The sequence below is a fragment of the Procambarus clarkii genome, chromosome 22, assembly GCF_040958095.1.
Source record: "Procambarus clarkii isolate CNS0578487 chromosome 22, FALCON_Pclarkii_2.0, whole genome shotgun sequence".
Classification (NCBI taxonomy): Eukaryota; Metazoa; Arthropoda; class Malacostraca; order Decapoda; family Cambaridae; genus Procambarus; species Procambarus clarkii.
In genome coordinates this window covers 38,540,071-38,561,817 of record NC_091171.1, presented here as the reverse complement: position 1 = coordinate 38,561,817, position 21,747 = coordinate 38,540,071, and the positions used below count along the sequence as shown (strand labels likewise).

General features: G+C 42.4%; 1 protein-coding gene across 1 annotated transcript in view; it reads right to left on the bottom strand.

The window, feature by feature from the left end:
- LOC123748033 (G-protein coupled receptor dmsr-1) overlaps positions 1–21,747 on the bottom strand; it is a 95,692-nt gene that overhangs the window by 37,833 nt on the left and 36,112 nt on the right. The window contains exon 4 of the mRNA XM_069328863.1: positions 20,373–20,553. Within this exon, the coding sequence (XP_069184964.1) occupies positions 20,373–20,553 (181 nt within the window). The remainder of the gene's footprint in view (positions 1–20,372; positions 20,554–21,747) is intronic.

Genomic DNA, 21,747 nt, shown 5'->3' with positions numbered 1-21,747 from the left:
TTATCATGGTGAATGTTATGTAGTCTCTGAACCTTTCTGAATTACATTCCTTTCTCATCAGTAGGGCCATTCTACCTCCTCCAGTTTCTTCCCTTTCTTTCTTTATTGCAGTGTAGTCCTGGGGGAATCACTGCAATTCTTATGATTCCTGAGAGTTTTGTTTTCGTGAGTCCTATTACATCCAGGTTCTCTTCTTGTGCTCTTTCCCTAAATTCGCTTGCTTTGTTTGTAATTCCAATTATGTTTGAGTACATTACTTTGAAGCTGACTCTCTTCTGTTCAGCCTCAGTTGCCTTTGATAGAGTGGACAAGAGTGGACAAAGACATTATTATAGTTATAATAAAATTTGCACATTACAGAGTGGACATTATTATAGTTATAATAAAATTTAACTATAAAATATATTATAATTATAGTTAAAATAAAACAACTATATATATTATCACATATCCTGTGTTTTAGTATCTTGTGTTTTTTTATTATGTATTACAAGTTTATGATATAATATATTTAAGATGAGTTTTCTCGATGAAGTTTTCAAATATTATTGTTCCTAGAAAACGTAACGTCCGCCTTCCCCATGGATGTTAAATTGTCCGTAATACAAAAGGAGAGTTTTCTGTTAGTTGTACAAACAACGCCCCACTTGTTAGCGCGGTCTTAATTGAGTGCACTGGGAACCATCCAGTCTCTTCCCTTCTCCCACTCAAAATAATTAATAGCAAACAAAATAAAATTAGCTTTTCTAGTACATAAACAATACACACATTGTTCTTGCAAGATGTGAACTAGATTCTTATGAGAGGTTCATGTTTTAATTGCATACCTAAGAGATATCCGAAGATGGTAGAAAGATTAATTATAGATTATTAGAAGGTGTAATTAGGTCATGAGTGGATGTAATTACGTTTAATTATTAAGGTCGTCCTTCAAAGAGGAGGTCGCAGGTATATCGCTCGTTAATTATATTCTCCTCATCCTTGACGTAATTTGTGTCTTAGAATTGCCTCATCAGAAGACAGACACCATCTTTTTGATCACAAGGACCCGATGATGGAAAAATAATTATCTTTTTTGGCTTATTTTTCTTCCTTCCTCACACACATACACACATGCTAGGGGGCGCCTGATAGCTGAGTGGACAGCGCTCTGAACCCGTAATCCTAAGATCCGGGTTCGATCACCAGTGATGGCAGAAACAAAATGGGCAGAGTTTCTTTCACCTTGATGCCTCTGTTACCTAGCAGTACATAGGGAACTGGGAGTTAGACAGCTGTGACGGGCTTCTTCCTGGGGGTGTGGGGGTGTGTGAGGGTTGAAAAAAAAGTTAGTAGTTAGTAATAGTTGATTGATTAATTGACAGCTGAGAGGCGGGCCGAAAGAGTTAGAATCTTTGATTAAAGTGTCAGAATCATTAATCTTATCCCTTCGGTAATATTCAACAACATATATGTATATATATATATATATATATATATATATATATATATATATATATATATATATATATATATATATATATATATAGAATAAAATTATAGATGTGGTCATCATCAATTATAGAATATAGAAAGAGTTAGAATCTTTGATTAAAGTGTCAGAATCATTAATCTTATCCCTTCGGTTATATTCAACAACATATATATATATATATATATATATATATATATATATATATATATATATATATATATATATATATATATATATATATATATATATATATATATATATATATATATATATATATATTAGTATATTTTGGTAGCAGTCTTTCCTGTAGACATATATTATTAAATATGACCGAAAAAGTAAGATTAATAATTCTAACACGAATTTTCTCAATCTTTCGTACATTACGCTTCACTGTTGGAGGTAAATCAAAAATCACTTCTCCAAAATTCATTTTTATTTCTAGTCTGACGCGACACGGGCGCGTTTCGTAAAACTTATTACATTTTCAAAGACTTCACAAATACACAACTGATTAGAACTTACGTATCTCTGCTATTATATCTACATTTGAGTGAGGTGGGAGGGATGATGTGGCATATAGTGACGTGGCATTAACACAAGAGAGAACATGAGGGGATATTAATAGGGTATTAAAAGTATCAACACAAGACAGAACAGAAACAATGGGTATTGAATAGAAGTGTTTGTAGAAAGCCTATTGGTCCATATTTCTTGATGCTTCTATATTGGAGCGGAGTCTTGAGGTGGGTAGAATATAGTTGTGCAATAATTGGCAGTTGATTGCTGGTGTTGACTTCTTGATGTGTAGTGCCTCGCAAACGTCAAGCCGCCTGCTATCGCTGTATCTATCGATGATTTCTGTGTTGTTTACTAGGATTTCTCTGGCGATGGTTTGGTTATGGGAAGAGATTATATGTTCCTTAATGGAGCCCTGTTGCTTATGCATCGTTAAACGCCTGGAAAGAGATGTTGTTGTCTTGCCTATATACTGGGTTTTTTGGAGCTTACAGTCCCCAAGTGGGCATTTGAAGGCATAGACGACGTTAGTCTCTTTTAAAGCGTTCTGTTTTGTGTCTGGAGAGTTTCTCATGAGTAGGCTGGCAGTTTTTCTGGTTTTATAGTAAATCGTCAGTTGTATCCTCTGATTTTTGTCTGTAGGGATAACGTTTCTATTAACAATATCTTTCAGGACCCTTTCCTCCGTTTTATGAGCTGTGGAAAAGAAGTTCCTGTAAAATAGTCTAATAGGGGGTATAGGTGTTGTGTTAGTTGTCTCTTCAGAGGTTGCATGGCTTTTCACTTTCCTTCTTATGATGTCTTCGATGAAACCATTGGAGAAGCCGTTATTGACTAGAACCTGCCTTACCCTACAGAGTTCTTCGTCGACTTGCTTCCATTCTGAGCTGTGGCTGAGAGCACGGTCGACGTATGCGTTAACAACACTCCTCTTGTACCTGTCAGGGCAGTCGCTGTTGGCATTTAGGCACATTCCTATGTTTGTTTCCTTAGTGTAGACTGCAGTGTCTACAAACATAGGAATGTGCCTAAATGCCAACAGCGACTGCCCTGACAGGTACAAAAGGAGTGTTGTTAACGCATACGTCGACCGTGCTCTCAGCCACAGCTCAGAATGGAAGCAAGTCGACGAAGAACTCTGTAGGGTAAGGCAGGTTCTAGTCAATAACGGCTTCTCCAATGGTTTCATCGAAGACATCATAAGAAGGAAAGTGAAAAGCCATGCAACCTCTGAAGAGACAACTAACACAACACCTATACCCCCTATTAGACTATTTTACAGGAACTTCTTTTCCACAGCTCATAAAACGGAGGAAAGGGTCCTGAAAGATATTGTTAATAGAAACGTTATCCCTACAGACAAAAATCAGAGGATACAACTGACGATTTACTATAAAACCAGAAAAACGGCCAGCCTACTCATGAGAAACTCTCCAGACACAAAACAGAACGCTTTAAAAGAGACTAACGTCGTCTATGCCTTCAAATGCCCACTTGGGGACTGTAAGCTCCAAAAAACCCAGTATATAGGCAAGACAACAACATCTCTTTCCAGGCGTTTAACGATGCATAAGCAACAGGGCTCCATTAAGGAACATATAATCTCTTCCCATAACCAAACCATCGCCAGAGAAATCCTAGTAAACAACACAGAAATCATCGATAGATACAGCGATAGCAGGTGGCTTGACGTTTGCGAGGCACTACACATCAAGAAGTCAACACCAGCAATCAACAGCCAATTATTGCACAACTATATTCTACCCACCTCAAGACTCCGCTCCAATATAGAAGCATCAAGAAATATGGCTTTCTACAAACACTTCTATTCAATACCCATTGTTTCTGTTCTGTCTTGTGTTGATACTTTTAATACCCTATTAATATCCCCTCATGTTCTGTCTTGTGTTAATGCCACGTCACTATATGCCACATCATCCCTCCCACCTCACTCAAATGTAGATATAATAGCAGAGATACGTAAGTTCTAATCAGTTGTGTATTTGTGAAGTCTTTGAAAATATATATATATATATATATATATATATAGTATATATATATATAGTATATATATATATAGTATATATATATATATATATATATATATATATATATATATATATATATATATATATATATATATATATATATAGTATATATATATATAGTATAAATATATATATATATATGTATACTATATATAGTATATATATATATATATACTATATATATATATATATATATATATATATATATATATATATATATATATAGTAACTGAAAACTCACACCCCAGAAGTGACTCGAACCCATACTCCCAGAAGCAACGCAACTGGTATGTACAAGACGCCTTAATCCACTTGACCATCACGACCGGACAAAATGAGGTGATAGCCGAGGCTATTTGAACCACCCCACCGCCGGCACTCGGATAGTAATCTTGGGCATAGCATTTTACCAAATCACCTCATTCTTTGGGGCACACGTGAGGAACACAAATGCGAACAAGCCTGAATGCCGGCGGTGGGGTGGTTCAAATAGCCTCGGCTATCACCTCATTTTGTCCGGTCGTGATGGTCAAGTGGATTAAGGCGTCTTGTACATACCAGTTGCGTTGCTTCTGGGAGTATGGGTTCGAGTCACTTCTGGGGTGTGAGTTTTCAGTTGCATATTGTCCTGGGGACCATTCAGGCTTGTTCGCATTTGTGTTCCTCACGTGTGCCCCAAAGAATGAGGTGATTTGGTAAAATGCTATGCCCAAGATTACTATCCGAGTGCCGGCGGTGGGGTGGTTCAAATAGCCTCGGCTATCACCTCATTTTGTCCGGTCGTGATGGTCAAGTGGATTAAGGCGTCTTGTACATACCAGTTGCGTTGCTTCTGGGAGTATGGGTTCGAGTCACTTCTGGGGTGTGAGTTTTCAGTTGCATATTGTCCTGGGGACCATTCAGGCTTGTTCGCATATATATATAGTATATATATACTATATATATATATGACTATATATATATAGTATATATATATATAGTATATATATATATGACTATATATATATGACTATATATATATGACTATATATATATAGTATATATATATAGTATATATATATATATATATTAGTATATTTTGGTAGCAGTCTTTCCTGTAGACATATATTATTAAATATGACCGAAAAAGTAAGATTAATAATTCTAACACGAATTTTCTCAATCTTTCGTACATTACGCTTCACTGTTGGAGGTAAATCCAAAATCACTTCTCCAAAATTCATTTTTATTTCTAGTCTGACGCGACACGGGCGCGTTTCGTAAAACTTATTACATTTTCAAAGACTTCACAAATACACAACTGATTAGAACGTATCTCTGATTTTATATCTACATTTGAGTGAGGTGGGAAGGGTGATGTGGCATTAACACAAGACAGAACAGGAGGGGATATTAATAGGGTATTAAAAGTATCAACACAAGACAGAACAGAAACAATGGGTATTGAATAGAAGTGTTTGTAGAAAGCCTATTGGTCCATATTTCTTGATGCTTCTATATTGGAGCGGAGTCTTGAGGTGGGTAGAATATAGTTGTGCAATAATTGGCTGTTGATTGCTGGTGTTGACTTCTTGATGTGTAGTGCCTCGCAAACGTCAAGCCGCCTGCTATCGCTGTATCTATCGATGATTTCTGTGTTGTTTACTAGGATTTCTCTGGCGATGGTTTGGTTATGGGAAGAGATTATATGTTCCTTAATGGAGCCCTGTTGCTTATGCATCGTTAAACGCCTAGAAAGAGATGTTGTTGTCTTGCCTATATACTGGGTTTTTTGGAGCTTACAGTCCCCAAGTGGGCATTTGAAGGCATAGACGACATTAGTCTCTTTTAAAGCGTTCTGTTTTGTGTCTGGAGAGTTTCTCATGAGTAGGCTGGCCGTTTTTCTGGTTTTATAGTAAATCGTCAGTTGTATCCTCTGATTTTTGTCTGTAGGGATAACGTTTCTATTAACAATATCTTTCAGGACCCTTTCCTCCGTTTTATGAGCTGTGGAAAAGAAGTTCCTGTAAAATAGTCTAATAGGGGGTATAGGTGTTGTGTTAGTTGTCTCTTCAGAGGTTGCATGGCTTTTCACTTTCCTTCTTATGATGTCTTCGATGAAACCATTGGAGAAGCCGTTATTGACTAGGACCTGCCTTACCCCTTACCCTACAGAGTTCTTCGTCGACTTGCTTCCATTCTGAGCTGTGGCTGAGAGCACGGTCGACGTATGCGTTAACAACACTCCTCTTGTACCTGTCAGGGCAGTCGCTGTTGGCATTTAGGCACATTCCTATGTTTGTTTCCTTAGTGTAGACTGCAGTGTGGAAACCTCCGCCCTTTTCCATGACTGTTACATCTAGAAAAGGCAGCTTCCCATCCTTTTCCGTCTCGTAAGTGAAACGCAGCACGGAACTCTGCTCAAATGCCTCCTTCAGCTTCTGCAGATGTCTGACATCAGGTACCTGTGTAAAAATGTCGTCAACATACCTGCAGTATATGGCCGGTTTCAAGTTCATGTCGACTAAGACTTTTTGCTCGATGGTACCCATGTAGAAGTTTGCAAACAGGACACCTAGGGGAGAACCCATGGCGACCCCATCTACTTGCTTATACATGTGCCCATCCGGGCTCAAGAAGGGTGCCTCTTTAGTACAAGCTTGGAGTAGTTTCCTCAGAATACTTTCTGGCATGTCAAGAGGAGTACAGGCTGGATCACGATACACTCTGTCGGCTATCATTCCGATTGTCTCGTCCACAGGTACGTTGGTAAACAGCGATTCTACGTCCAACGAGGCTCTTATCCCTGTGGCCCGTGTGCCCCGCAGTAAGTCCACAAATTCCTTTGGAGACTTCAGGCTGAAGGCGCAAGGAACATAAGGAGTCAGCAGGCCGTTGAGTTGCTTTGCCAGTCTGTATATATATATATATATATAGTCAGATCACGGAGGTATCAGATAGTGTCAGATCACGGAGGTGTCAGATAGTGTCAGATCACGGAGGAAGAATTGAAACAGGAATTTCCTTAAGTACTTTCGTATATTAATACATCTTCAAAAGGAATGATTTACAAGTCAAGTATTGGACATATATATAGGCAGGAGAGAGAGGTGAAGTGAGGTGAGGTACAATGAAAAATGAATGGGAATTACGTGGATACAAATAAGAGCCGCATAAGAACTGCAGATTGAATGGAAAGCCAATCCACTACACCAAAATATGTTTGCTTACAGGAAAGGTGTTGGAACCACAGAATGCCTTACCTCCCTCCTGGATCAAATCAATGACAAATCTGGAATCCTTATTTTTCTAGACCTTGAAAAAGCCTTCGAGTTAGCCAGTGCTCCAGCTACACTGTGCTGCCTTGTGGATAAGGAAATCAAAGGACACGCCCTTGCCTTTATCAAAGGAAGCCTGCTTAACCGAGAAGCTAAAGTCAAATTCCAAGGAAAAACATCGACCTCAAAGAGGCTGGAAAATGAAACTCAGCAGGGAGAAATACTAAGCCCCTTCCTCCTCAACTGTCTCATGGAACAATTCATGAAGCTCAAGTTACCAAAAGTCAAACTGCTTAACTATGCAGACGACTTTGTGGTCATCATCAATGGCAAAAGCGCAAGGAACCATGCGCAAAAATGCCTAGATATTATCAGCAGGGAAGGAGATCGCATAGCAGTGAAAATAAACAGCAATAAAACAAAAGCAATGGCCGTTAAAATGAAAACTCAAGACATCAGACTGGCAATACAAGGACATGATATTGAGTGGGTTACCTCTTTTCAATACCGAGGAGTTATAATAGACAGCCAGTTGAAATTCATTCAAGAAATTTAATATCTTCGGCAACGTTGTAAAGCCAGAAACTCAGCTTGACACTCCCGAAACTCCCTGACAAGTCTTAGAGATGGTGCATCTCTACCAATACTCAAAATGCACTACGTTCAAGCAGTTAGGTCACTCCTTGACTATGCTGCTCCTGCTCTTACATCCCTCAGTGATAACCAATGGGAGAAACTTTAAGTGTCTCTAAATGATGCTCTCGGAACAATGCTGGGAGCACATATATGGACGCGTAGAGAGACTCTAAGAATGGAAACCAACTTACCAGCATTAGAAAACAGGATCAAACACCATAACCACCACCATATGGTGGTGCCATAACAGCAAAACTTGTTGGAATCACCGCCAGACTGTCAATCAAAGACAGCATACAGAGATCGCTTCAGGAGAAACCTTTAATATAGAACAAGTACATGGATGAATAATCTGGTCAAGATTTTAGAGAAAGTGGACTTGAAATGGACCATTAAAAACAAAGGAAACGATAAACCATATCAACACTTTCGGCAGCCTCCTCCATGGGAAGAATTGAGTCTAAAGATAATCATTGAAGGATTACCAGTTAAAAAATCAGCATGTGACTCGCAGAGGCTCAAAGCAGTCATAAAACAACAAATGGAAACCATCTCAAGACCTACAACGACTCACATCTTCACAGACGGATCAGTAGATCAAGAAAGAGGTTCTGCAGCAATTTACACTAACAACCATGAAGCTTACTGGAGCATGAATAGTACTCACCTAATTGTATTCACCTAATTGTGCTTGCGGGGGATGAGATTTGTCTCTTTGGTCCCGCCTCTCAACTGTCAATCAACTGGTGTACAGATCCACTCGTTACTGTTCGCCAGTCCGACTTCTCGCCCCTTACCATTACCCTCTGGCTCCTTCCTGTTAGGTAGTTCCTCACCCATGCTAGGGCCTTTCCGCTTACTCCTGCCTGCCTCTCAAGTGTGTATAGCAGTCTCATGTGCGGTACTGTATCAAAGGCCTTTTGGCAGTCAAGAAATATGCAGTCTGCCCAGCCTTCTCTGTCCTGCCCTATCCTTGTTACTTTGTCACAGAATTCTAAAAGGTTTATCCTTGTTACTTTGTCATAGAATTCTAAAAGGTTTGTGTGTGTGTGTGTGTGTGTATTCACCTACTTGTATTCACCTAGTTGTGCTTGCGGGGGTTGAGCTCTTCTCTTTCGGCCCGCCTCTCAACTGTCAATCAACTGTTTCTACTACTACTTTTTTTCCACACCCCAGACACACACACACACACACACACACACACACACACACACACACACACACACACACACACACACACACACACACACACACACACACACACACACATCCCAGGAAGCAGCCCGTGACAGCTGACTAACTCCCAGGTACCTATTTACTGTTAGGTAACAGGGGCATAGGGTGAAAGAAACTCTGCCCATCGTTTCTCGCCGGCGTCCGGGATCGAACCCGGGACCACAGGATCACGTGCCCAGCGTGCTGTCCGCTCAGCCACCGGCTCCCTTGGTGTGTGTGTGTGTGTGTACTCACCTAGTTGTGCTTGCGGGGGTTGAGCTCTGGCTCTTTGGTCCCGCCTCTCAACTGTCAATCAACTGGTGTACAGATTCCTGAGCCTACTGGGCTCTATCATATCTACATTTGAAACTGTGTATGGAGTCAGCCTCCACCACATCACTTCCACATCAAGGAAGCGAAGAGCAAGCAGACAGACAACAAGATGACCTGGATAAACTCGAGGAATGATCTAGAAAATGACTAATAAAGTTTAACTCAGGTAAGTGCAAAGTAATGAAATTGGGTGAAGTGAGCAGGAGGCCGAACACAAGGTACCATCTGGGAGGTAAAATCCTGCAAGTCAAATAGAGAGAATGGTATAGGGGTTGGGGTCCCACCAGTGTTGAATAGTTTATCCTTGTTTACCCGGTCGATTCCTCTGAGACTGTGTGTACTCACCTAATTGTCACCTAATTGTGCTTGCGGGGGTTGAGCTTTGGCTCTTTGGTCCCGCCTCTCAACTGTCAATCAACTGGTGTACAGATTCCTGAGCCTACTGGGCTCTATCATATCTACATTTGAAACTGTGTATGGAGTCAGCCTCCACCACATCACTTCCTAGTGCATTCCATTTATTAACTACTCTGACACTGAAAAAATTCTTTCTAACGTCTCTGTGGCTCATCTGGGTACTAAGTTTCCACCTGTGTCCCCTTGTTCGTGTCCCACCCGTGCTGAAGAGTTTGTCTTTGTCCACCCTGTCAATTCCCCTGAGAATTTTGTAGGTGGTTATCATGTCTCCCCTTACTCTTCTGTTTTCCAGGGATGTGAGGTTCAGCTCCTTTAGCCTTTCCTCGTAGCTCAATCCTCTCAGTTCCGCGACGAGCCTGGTGGCATACCGCTGAATCTTCTCTAACTTTGTCTTGTGTTTAACTAGGTATGGACTCCAGGCTGGAGCTGCATACTCCAGGATTGGTCTTACATAAGTGGTTACCTTACCTTGAGGTGCTTCCGGGGCTTAGCGTCCCCGCGGCCCGGTCGTCAACCAGGCCTCCTGGTTGCCGGACTGATCAACCAGGCTGTTGAACGCGGCTGTTCGCCGCCTGACGTATGAGTCACAGCCTGGTTGATCAGGTATCCTTTGGAGGTGCTTATAAAGTTCTCTCTTTAACACTGTGAGGGGTCGGCCAGTTATGCCCCTTATGTGTAGTGGAAGCGTGTTGAACAGTCTCGGACCTCTGATGTTGATAGAGTTCTCTCTCAGAGTACCAGTTGCACCTCTGTTTTTCAACGGGGGTATTCTGCACATCCTGCCATGTCTTCTGGTCTCATGTGATATTATTTCTGTGTGCAGGTTTGGGACCAGCCCCTCTAATATTTTCCACGTGTAAATTATTATGTACCTCTCCCGCCTGCGCTCAAGGGAGTACAGTTTTAGGCTCTTTAGTCGGTCCCAGTAGTTTAGATGTTTTACTGAGTGGATTCTAGCAGTAAAGGATCTCTGCACGCTCTCCAGGTCAGCAATTTCTCCAGCTTTGAAAGGTGCTGTCATTGTGCAGCAGTACTCTACTCTAGAGAGCACGAGCGTTTTGAAAAGTATCATCATCGGTATAGCATCTCTAGTGTGAAAAGTTCTTGTTATCCAACCTGTCATTTTTCTTGCAGTTGTGACGGCTACTTTATTGTGTTCTTTAAAAGTAAGGTCTTCCGACATGAGTACACCCAGATCCTTTACATTGCCTTTTCGTTCTATGTTATGATTTGCCTGAGTTTTGTACGTGGTTTCCGTTTTTATATTTTCATTTTTTCCATAGCGCATGAGCTGGAACTTATCTTCGTTAAACACCATATTATTTTCTGTTCAGAGTTCTGTAGGCAGTTCTTATGTTGGCCAGTCTAGCATATGCCGCTGATGATATTCTTTTGATGTGGGCCTCTGGGGACAGGTTCGGTGTGATATCAACCCCCAGGTCTTTCTCTCTATTTGGCTCTTGCAGGATTTTGCCTCCCAGATGATACCTTGTGTTCAGCCTCCTGCTCCCTTCGCCTAATTTCATCACTTTACGCTTTCCCGAGTTGAACTTAAGCAGCCATTTTCTAGACCATTCCTCCAGTTTATCCAGGTCATCCTGTAGTCTCTGTCTATCTTCGTCCATCTTGATTCTTCTCATAATTTTTGCATCATCAGCAAACATTGAGAGGAATGAGTCTATACCCTCCGGAAGATCGTTCACATATATTAGAAACAGGATGGGTCCAAGTACTGAGCCCTGTGGGACTCCGCTGCTGACATCTCGCCACTCTGATGTCTCCCCCCTCACCGTTACTCGCTGTTTCCTGTTGCTTAAGTACTCCCTTATCCACTGGAGCACCTTCCCTTTTACTCCTGCCTGTTGCTCCATCTTTTTTAACAGCCTTTTATGGGGTACTGTTTCAAAGGCTTTTTGGCAATCCAGGAAAATGCAGTCGGCCCACCCTTCTCTTTCCTGTCTAATTTTTGTTGCCAGGTCATAAAATTCTATTAAACCTGTGAGGCACGATTTACCATCCCTGAACCCATGTTGGTGGTGCGTTACAAAGTTATTTCCCTCCAGATGCTCTACGAGCCTTTTTCTCACGATCTTCTCCATCGCCTTGCATGGTATACAAGTTAAGGAAACTGGCCTGTAATTCAGTGCCTCTTGCCTGTCACCCTTTTTGTATATTGGGACCACGTTAGCTGTCTTCCAACTTTCTGGTAAGTCTCCTGATTCCAGTGACCTGTTATACACCATAGAGAGTGGCACACTTAGTGCTTCTGCACCTTCCTTTAGGTGCAGAATCCATGGTGGGATTCTGTCAGGCCCAACAGCCTTTGTCACATCCAGCTCCAACAGACACCTTTTGACCCCATCACTGGTGAGGTCAAATTCCTCCAAGGTTGTTTGGTTTGCCGCCTCTTCATTTAGTGCAGGGGCTTCTCCTTGTTCTATTGTGAAGACCTCCTGGAATCTCTTGTTGAGTTCTTCACACACCTCCTTGTCATTCTCTGTGTATCTGTTCCCCGCTTTTCGCAGCTTCATCACTTGTTCCTTCACTGCTGTTTTCCTCCTGATGTGGCTATGGAGCAGCTGTGGTTGGGTCTTGGCTTTACTCGCGATGTGTGTGTACTCACCTAATTGTGCTTGCGGGGGTTGAGCTCTGGCTCTTTGGTCCCGCCTCTCAACCGTCAATCAACTGGTGTACAGATTCCTGAGCCTATTGGGCTCTATCATATCTACATTTGAAACTGTGAATGGAGTCAGCCTCCACCACATCACTTCCTAATGCATTCCATTTGCTAACTACTCTGACACTGAAAAAGTTCTTTCTAACGTCTCTGTGGCTCATTTGGGTACTCAGCTTCCACCTGTGTCCCCTTGTTCGCGTCCCACCAGTGTTGAAAAGTTCATCCTTGTTTACCCGGTCGATTCCCCTGAGGATTTTGTAGGTTGTGATCATGTCCCCCCTTACTCTTCTGTCTTCCAGTGTCGTGAGGTGCATTTCCCGCAGCCTTTCCTCATAACTCATGCCTCTTAGTTCTGGGACTAGTCTAGTAGCATACCTTTGGACTTTTTCCAGCTTCGTCTTGTGCTTGACAATGTACGGGCTCCATGCTGGGGCCGCATACTCCAGGATTGGTCTTACATATGTGGTGTACAAGATTCTGAATGATTCCTTACACAGGTTCCTGAACGCCGTTCTGATGTTAGCCAGCCTCGCATATGCCGCAGACGTTATTCTCTTTATGTGGGCTTCAGGAGACAGGTTTGGTGTGATATCAACTCCTAGATCTTTCTCTCTGTCTGTTTCATTAAGTACTTCATCTCCTATTCTGTATCCTGTGCCTGGCCTCCTGTTTCCACTGCCTAGTTTCATTACTTTGCATTTACTCGGGTTGAACTTCAACAGCCATTTGTTGGACCATTCACTCAGTCTATCCAGGTCATCTTGTAGCCTCCTACTATCATCCTCTGTTTCAATCCTCCTCATAATTTTTGCATCGTCGGCAAACATTGAGAGGAACGAATCTATACCCTCTGGGAGATCATTTACATATACCAGAAACAGTATAGGTCCAAGGACTGACCCCTGCGGGACTCCACTTGTGACGTCTCGCCAATCTGAGACCTCACCCCTCACACAGACTCGTTGTCTCCTGTTGCTTAGGTATTCCTCTATCCACCGGAGTACCTTCCCTCTCACTCCAGCCTGCATCTCCAACTTTCGCACTAGCCTCTTGTGTGGCACTGTATCAAAGGCTTTCTGACAATCCAAAAATATGCAGTCTGCCCACCCTTCTCTTTCTTGCCTTATTTTTGTTGCCTGGTCGTAGAATTCAAGTAACCCTGTGAGGCAGGACCTGCCATCCCTGAACCCATGTTGATGCTGTGTTACAAAGTTCCTTCGCTCCAGATGCTCCACTAGTTTTTTTCGCACAATCTTCTCCATCAGCTTGCATGGTATGCAGGTTAGGGACACTGGCCTGTAGTTCAGTGCCTCCTGTCTATCCCCTTTCTTGTATATCGGGACTACGTTAGCTGCTTTCCAAATATCTGGCAGTTCCCCTGTTGCCAGTGATTTGTTATACACTATGGAGAGTGGTAGGCTCAGTTCTCTTGCTCCTTCCTTTAGAACCCAAGGGGAGATTCCATCTGGGCCTATAGCCTTCGTCACGTCCAACTCTAGTAAACACTTCCTTACTTCCCCACTGGTAATCTCAAACTCTTCCAGTGGTTCCTGGTTAGCTATTCCCTCACTTACCTCTGGAATTTCTCCTTGTTCTAAGGTGAAGACCTCCTGGAATTTCTTATTCAATTCCTCACACACTTCCTTGTCATTTGTAGTGAATCCTTCCGCCCCTATCCTTAATCTCATAACCTGTTCCTTTACTGTTGTTTTTCTCCTAATGTGGCTATGCAACAATTTAGGCTGAGTCTTTGCCTTGCTTGCGATGTCATTTTCGTATTGTCTTTCTGCCTCTCTTCTCATCCTGACATATTCATTCCTGGCATTCTGGTATCTTTCTCTGCTCTCCAGTGTCCTGTTATTCCTATAGTTTCTCCATGCCCTTTTACTTTGCTGCTTAGCTAGCCTACATCTTTGATTAAACCATGGGTTTCTCATCTTCATTTCTCTGTTTTCCTTTTGGACTGGGACAAACTTGTTTGCTGCGTCCTTGCACTTCTGCGTGATGTAATCCATCATATCTTGGGCCGTCTTTCCCCTGAGCTGTGTGTGTGTGTGTGTGTGTGTGTGTGTGTGTGTGTGTGTGTGTGTGTGTGTGTGTGTGTGTGTGTGTGTGTGTGTGTGTGTGTACTCGCCTAGTTGTACTCACCTAGTTGTGTCTGCAGGATCGAGCATTGACTCTTGGATCCCGCCTTTCGAGCATCGGTTGCTTACAGCAATGACTCCTGTCCTATTTCCCTATCATACCTGGTTTTAAAATTATGAATAGTGTTTGCTTCCACAACCTGTTCCTGAAGTGCATTCCATTTCCCCACTACTCTCACGCTAAAAGAAAACTTCCTAACATCTCTGTGACTCATCTGAGTTTCAAGCTTCCATCCATGTCCTCTCGTTCTGTTACTATTCCGTGTGAACATTTCGTCTATGTCCACTCTGTCAATTCCTCTGAGTATCTTATACGTTCCTATCATGTCCCCCCTCTCCCTTCTTCTTTCTAGTGTCGTAAGGCACAGTTCCCTCAGGCGCTCTTCATACCCCATCCCTCGTAGCTCTGGGATGAGTCTCGTTGCAAACCTCTGAACCTTTTCCAGTTTCATTATATGCTTCTTCAGATGGGGACTCCATGATGAGGCGGCATACTCTAAGACTGGCCTTACGTAGGCAGTGTAAAGCGCCCTAAATGCCTCCTTACTTAGGTTTCTGAATGATGTTCTAACTTTTGCCAGTGTAGAGTACGCTGCTGTCGTTATCCTATTAATATGTGTCTCAGGAGATAGATTAGGTGTTACGTCCACCCCCAGGTCTCTTTCACGCGTCGTTACAGGTAGGCTGTTCCCCTTCATTGTGTACTGTCCCTTTGGTCTCCTATCTCCTAGTCCCATTTCCATAACTTTACATTTGCTCGTGTTGAATTCTAGTAGCCATTTCTCTGACCATCTCTGCAATCTGTTCAGGTCCTCTTGGAGGATCCTGCAATCCTCATCTGTCACAACTCTTCTCATCAACTTTGCATCATCCGCAAACATCGACATGTAGGACTCTACGCCTGTAAACATGTCGTTAACATATACAAGAAATAGAATTGGTCCCAGCACCGATCCTTGTGGTACTCCACTTGTTACTGTTCGCCAGTCCGACTTCTCGCCCCTTACCATAACTCTTTGGCTCCTTCCTGTTAGGTAGTTCCTTATCCATTCTAGGACCTTTCCCCCCACCCCCCGCCTGCCTCTCGAGCTTGAACAGCAGTCTCATGTGCGGTACTGTATCAAAGGCTTTTTGGCAGTCCAGAAATATTCAGTCTGCCCAACCATCTCTGTCCTGTCTTATCCTCGTTATTTTATCATAGAATTCCAGAAGGTTTGTTAGGCACGATTTCCCTGTCCAGAACCCATGTTGATGTTTGTTCACAAACCTAATGTTCTCCAGGTGTGCAACCAGTCGCAGCCTAATTATTCTTTCCAGTATTTTACAGGGGATGCTTGTCAGTGATACAGGTCTGTAGTTAAGTGCCTCCTCCCTATCTCCTTTCTTGAAGATCGGCACGACATTTGCCTTCTTCCAGCAACTGGGCAATTCTCCTGACATAAGTGACTCATTAAAGATCATTGCCAGAGGCACGCTGAGGGCCTGTGCTGCTTCTTTTAGTATCCACGGTGATACTTTGTCTGGTCCAACTGCTTTAGTTGTATCTAGAGTTGTCAACTGTTTCATTACCTCCTCTGCTGTCACCTCTATATCTGATAGTCTTTCATCTAGGGTAACCCCTTCCAACAATGGGAGCTGCTCAGGCTCGGTAGTGAACACTCCATGGAAACTGGCATTCAGTGCCTCGCAGATTTCCTTGTCACTTTCAGTATATGCCCCCTCTGTCTTCCTTAGTCTTGTCACTTGGTCGTTCACCGACATTTTTCTTCTTATATGACTGTGTAGTAACTTAGGTTGTTTTTTCGCTTTGATTGCAATATCGTTCTCATAGTCCCTTTCCGATGTTCGTCTTATGTTAATGTAATCGTTCCTAGCTCTGTTGTGTCTGCTTCTGTTGTCCTCTGTTCTTTGTCTTCTGTACTTCCTCCACTCCCGTCTGCTGGCCATTTTTGCTTCCTGACACTGTCTATTAAACCATGGGTTATTATATTCCTTCTTATTTTTTCCCTTTACCGTTGGTATAAATCTCTCTTCGGCCTCCTGGCATTTCTGTATGACTAGGTCCATCATATCTTGGACTGTTTTTCCTCTAATTTCTTCCTCCCACTGCACTTCACCCAGATAGTCCCTTATCCTCATATAGTCCCCTTTCCTGTAGTCAGCTCTCCTTTCCCAGATCTCTTGTCCCATGGTCATAAGTTTGAATTCCATCATGTAGTCAAAGACTAGGACACAATGATCACTGGCCCCTAGAGGTATTTCATGCTCTAAATTCTCGATATCTTCTACGTTCTGTGTGTGTGTGTGTGTGTGTGTGTGTGTGTATTTTGATAAATAGTTGTGTTGTTTAACTCAGTAACCGCCTTGAACTGTTTCAGAAGATGCAACATTCGCTCAACAAACTATTAATTCACACAACAAACTGTTAGCCCACAAAACAGACTATTAGCTCGCAAAACAGATAACACACAACAGACTATTAGCTCATTCAAAAGATAATACTCCTGCATCAGAGTATATTAGTTCACAAGCAATTGCCTGCTAAACAGACTGTACCGAAACCTAAAGGCTAAGTCAAATATCAGTAGTTTTCGACGAACAAGATTTTCCACTTTAACGACAAAAAAATCACATTGCAACTGGTCGAGGGAGAGAGGCAGGCAGACAGCTCTGAGGGACTTTAGACTCGCTCAATTTGCCAGTCCCGCCCGTGCTCTTGCAGTGAGAAGTTGTGAGAGATTGAGGCTGACAGTGAAGCAGTTGGAAGGAATTGCGGTTGACAGCAGGCAAGCGGCCTAGGGAACTGTATGTTTATTTGGAAACGAAATTGTTGAGTTTGCATCTTGCGGCGTTGAAACAACCTAAATTGACGAGTTTATATGTTTTGTAACTTAAATATTATTTAAATTTTTGGTTGTGGTGCTTTATTGCTTTTCTAATTAGGGAAGAACATCGATCTTTCCCATATCTATCATCAAAATACCTAAACCAAATCATTATATATGACTTACCAATTAATAATATTCACTAATCGTATTACTATAACGTAAAATTAAACAAACGTAGTCGGAGGGAGGGGGGGCTTGACAGCTGAGTGGACAGCGCTTCGGATTCGTAGTCCTGAGGTTCCGGGTTAGATTCCCGGTGGAGGAGGAAACAAATGGGCAGAGTTTTTTTCACTCTGATGCCCCTGTTACCTAGCAGTAAATAGGTACCTGGGAGTTAGACAGCTGCTTCCTGAGTGTGTGTGTGTGTGTGTGTACTCACCTATTTGTAGTTACCTATTTGTGCTTGCGGGGGTTGAGCTTTGGCTCTTTGGTCCCGCCTCTCATCTGTCAATCAACTGGTGTACAGATTCCTGAGCCTATTAGGCTCTATCATATCTACACTTGAAATTGTGTTTGGAGTCAGCCTCCACCACATCACTTCCTAATGCATTCCATTTGTCAAACACTCTAACACTAAAAAAGTTCTTTCTAAAAGTTCTAATTCTTTCTGTATGTGTGTACTCACCTAGTTGTGTTTGCGGGGGTTGAGCTCTGGCTCTTTGGTCCCGCCTCTCAACCGTCAATCAACCGGTGTAAAGGTTTCTGAGCCTATTGGGCTCTATCATATCTACACTTGAAACTGTGTATAGAGTCAGCCTCCACCACATTACTTCCTAATGCATTCCATTTGTCAACCACTCTGACACTAAAAAAGTTCTTTCTAATATCTCTGTGGCTCATTTGGGCACGCAGTTTCCACCTGTGTCCCCTAGTGCGTGTGCACCTTGTGTTAAATAGCCTGTCTTTATCAACCCTGTCGATTCCATTGAGAATCTTGAATGTGGTGATCATGTCCCCCCTAACTCTTCTGTCGTCCAACGAAGTGAGGTTTAATTCCCGTAGTCTCTCCTCGTAGCTCATACCTCTCAGCTCAGGTACTAGTCTGGTGGCAAACCTTTGAACCTTTTCCAGTTTAGTCTTATGCTTGACTAGATATGGACTCCATGCTGGAGCCGCATACTCCAGGATTGGTCTGACATATGTGGTATATAATGTTCTGAAAGATTCCTTACACAAGTTTCTAAAGGCCGTTCTTATGTTAGCCAACCTGGCATATGCTGCTGATGTTATCCTCTTGATATGAGCTTCAGGGGACAGGTCTGGCGTGATATCAACCCCCAGGTCTTTCTCTCTCTCTGAATCTTGAAGTATCTCATCTCCCAAATGATACTTTGTATCTGGTCTCCTGCTTCCTACCCCTATCTTCATTACATTACATTTGCTTGGGTTAAACTCTAACAGCCATTTGTTCGACCATTCCTGCAGCTTGTCCAGGTCTTCTTGAAGCCATAAGCTGTCCTCCTCTGTCTTAATCCTTCTCATAATTTTGGCGTCGTCAGCAAACATTGAGAGAAATGAGTCTATATACTCTGGGAGATCATTTACGTATATCAGAAACAGGATAAGTCCAAGCACAGAATCCTGTGGGACTCCACTGGTGACTTCACGCCATTCTGAGGTCTCACCCCTCACTGTAACTCTCTGCTTCCTATTGCTTAGGTACTCCCTTATCCACTGGAGCGCCCTACCAGTTACTCCTGCCTGTTTCTCCAGCTTATGCATCAACCTTTTATGGGGTACTGTGTCAAAGGCTTTCCGACAGTCCAAAAAAATGCAGTCCGCCCATCCTTCTCTTTCTTGCTTAATCTTTGTCACCTGATCGTAGAATTCTATCAAGCCTGTAAGGAAAGTTTTACCCTCCCTGAACCCATGTTGATGGGTTGTCACGAAGTCTCTTCTCTCCAGATGTGTTACTAGGTTTTTTCTCACAATCTTCTCCATCACCTTGCATGGTATACAAGTTAAGGACACTGGCCTGTAGTTCAGTGCCTCTTGTCTGTTACCCTTTTTGTATATTGGTACTACATTTGCAGTCTTCCATATTTCTGGTAGGTCTGCCGTTTCCAGTTACCTATTATACACTATGGAGAGTGGCAAGCAAGTGTGTGTGTGTGTGTGTGTGTGTGTGTGTGTGTGTGTGTGTGTGTGTGTGTACTCACCTATTTGTGCTTGCGGGGGTTGAGCTTTGGCTCTTTGGTCCCGCCTCTCAACTGTCAATCAACTGGTGTACAGATTCCTGAGCCTACTGGGCTCTATCATATCTACATTTAAAACTGTGTATGGAGTCAGCCTCCACCACATCACTGCCTAATGCATTCCATCCGTTAACTACTCTGACACTGAAAAAGTTCCTTCTAATGTCTCTGTGGCTCATGTGGGTACTCAGTTTCCACCTGTGTCCCCTTGTTCGCGTCCCACCAGTGTTGAATAGTTTATCCTTGTTTACCCGGTCGATTCCTCTGAGGATTTTGTAGGTTGTGTGTGTGTGTGTGTGTGTGTGTGTGTGTGTGTGTGTGTACTCACCTAGTTTACTCACCTAGTTGTGTGTGTGTGTGTGTGTGTGTGTGTGTGTGTGTGTGTGTGTGTGTGTGTGTGTGTGTGTGTGTGTGTGTGTGTGTGTGTGTGTATGTGTGTGTATGTGTTTTAGAAATATGTGTAGTAGACATAATAGAGAAAAGTTATATAGGTTAGAAAGGCGGGATCCAAAAGCTAATGCTCGATCTTGCAGGCAAAAAGAGGTGAACGCACACACTCACACACCCACCTTCCGCCTCTTGGCCGTGTACATGGCGCTGATGATGTGATAGATGAAGAAGGTAAGCAGCAGGCACGGGAGGATCTTGATGAGGACGCTGTAGAACCAGAAGTGTATGCTCTGTAGGAGGCTGTTGGAGGCCCGGGCGCGGTCACTGAAGTCCACATGGTACAGTGACTTGTTGCTGTACCTGCAGCACGGAGGACAGTGTGGTGATGGTGGTGTGGTACAGTGACTAATTGTTGTACCTGCAGCACGATGTAAAGTATAGTGATGGTATGGTATTTGTTGCTGTTCCTGCGGGGTGAAGGACAGTATGGGGATGGTATGGTACAGTTACTTGCTGTACCTGCAGCATGGCGGACAGTATGGTGATGATTGTGGTGTGTTACAGTGACTTGTTGCTGTACCTACAGGGTGAAGGACAGTATAGTGAAGGTTTGGTACAGTTACTTGTTGTTGTACCTTGAGGACCGTGGACAGTATTATGACGATACAGTGATGTTATGGTGCTGTTTTCGTTTTTTTGTAAACTCTACTTCTAATTCGAACGACCACTCTTATTGTGAAATTAAACTTTATTTATAGTTCAATGACTACGCCTGTAAGATTTAATTTTTTTTTTTAAACTACAGGTCCCCACCGTAAACAACACATATATATAAATTTGTGATTAATTTCTAGATACGGGATTAGTTAATAAACAAAGGATATCAGTTGCTTAGCTGCAAATGAAGGTAGAGTCAAACGGCTAGTAGGCTAAACTTCTTGGCGGAACTAAACTAGAGTTTAACTGCCACGACTCGTGACTGCTGCTTCACCAACCTCTGGAGTCTCCCACCAAGAGAATTGATTTTAAGAAATTTACATCCAGCGCAGCACGGCACTGATTCGTTATTTCCTACTTAGTTACTTTTTGGTAACAATTATCTATAGCATGACACTTGCAAATAATAAAAAACGATTTAGGTAATCGATATATCAAGATTAAACCAAATCTTATTCTTCATATATTTTAATTGATAGGCTATATATGTTCAAATTAAATAATACTGATATTAAGAATTAATACGAATATTTAGCTGGGTTTAAAACCCGTATTGTAACCGAATCTCCAGTGGAGGAAGTAGTGGCTTGAAATGCGGGTGCCTGAATCTACTTCTATATTGTCTTGGCTCAATTAGCTCTCCTCCGAGCTTGGCACTGATACTTTCTTTATGAACTATGGCGACAATGTGGCGTCGTGACCGGCTTTTAAATAAATGTCTATTATTTCACTATTCACTTATTTTATGTTGTAATTCAGATCAGTTTATTCTCTGACCACTTACTTAATTAAGCACGTTCTGATTACATTAACGAAGTGTGCTACAAGATTATTCTT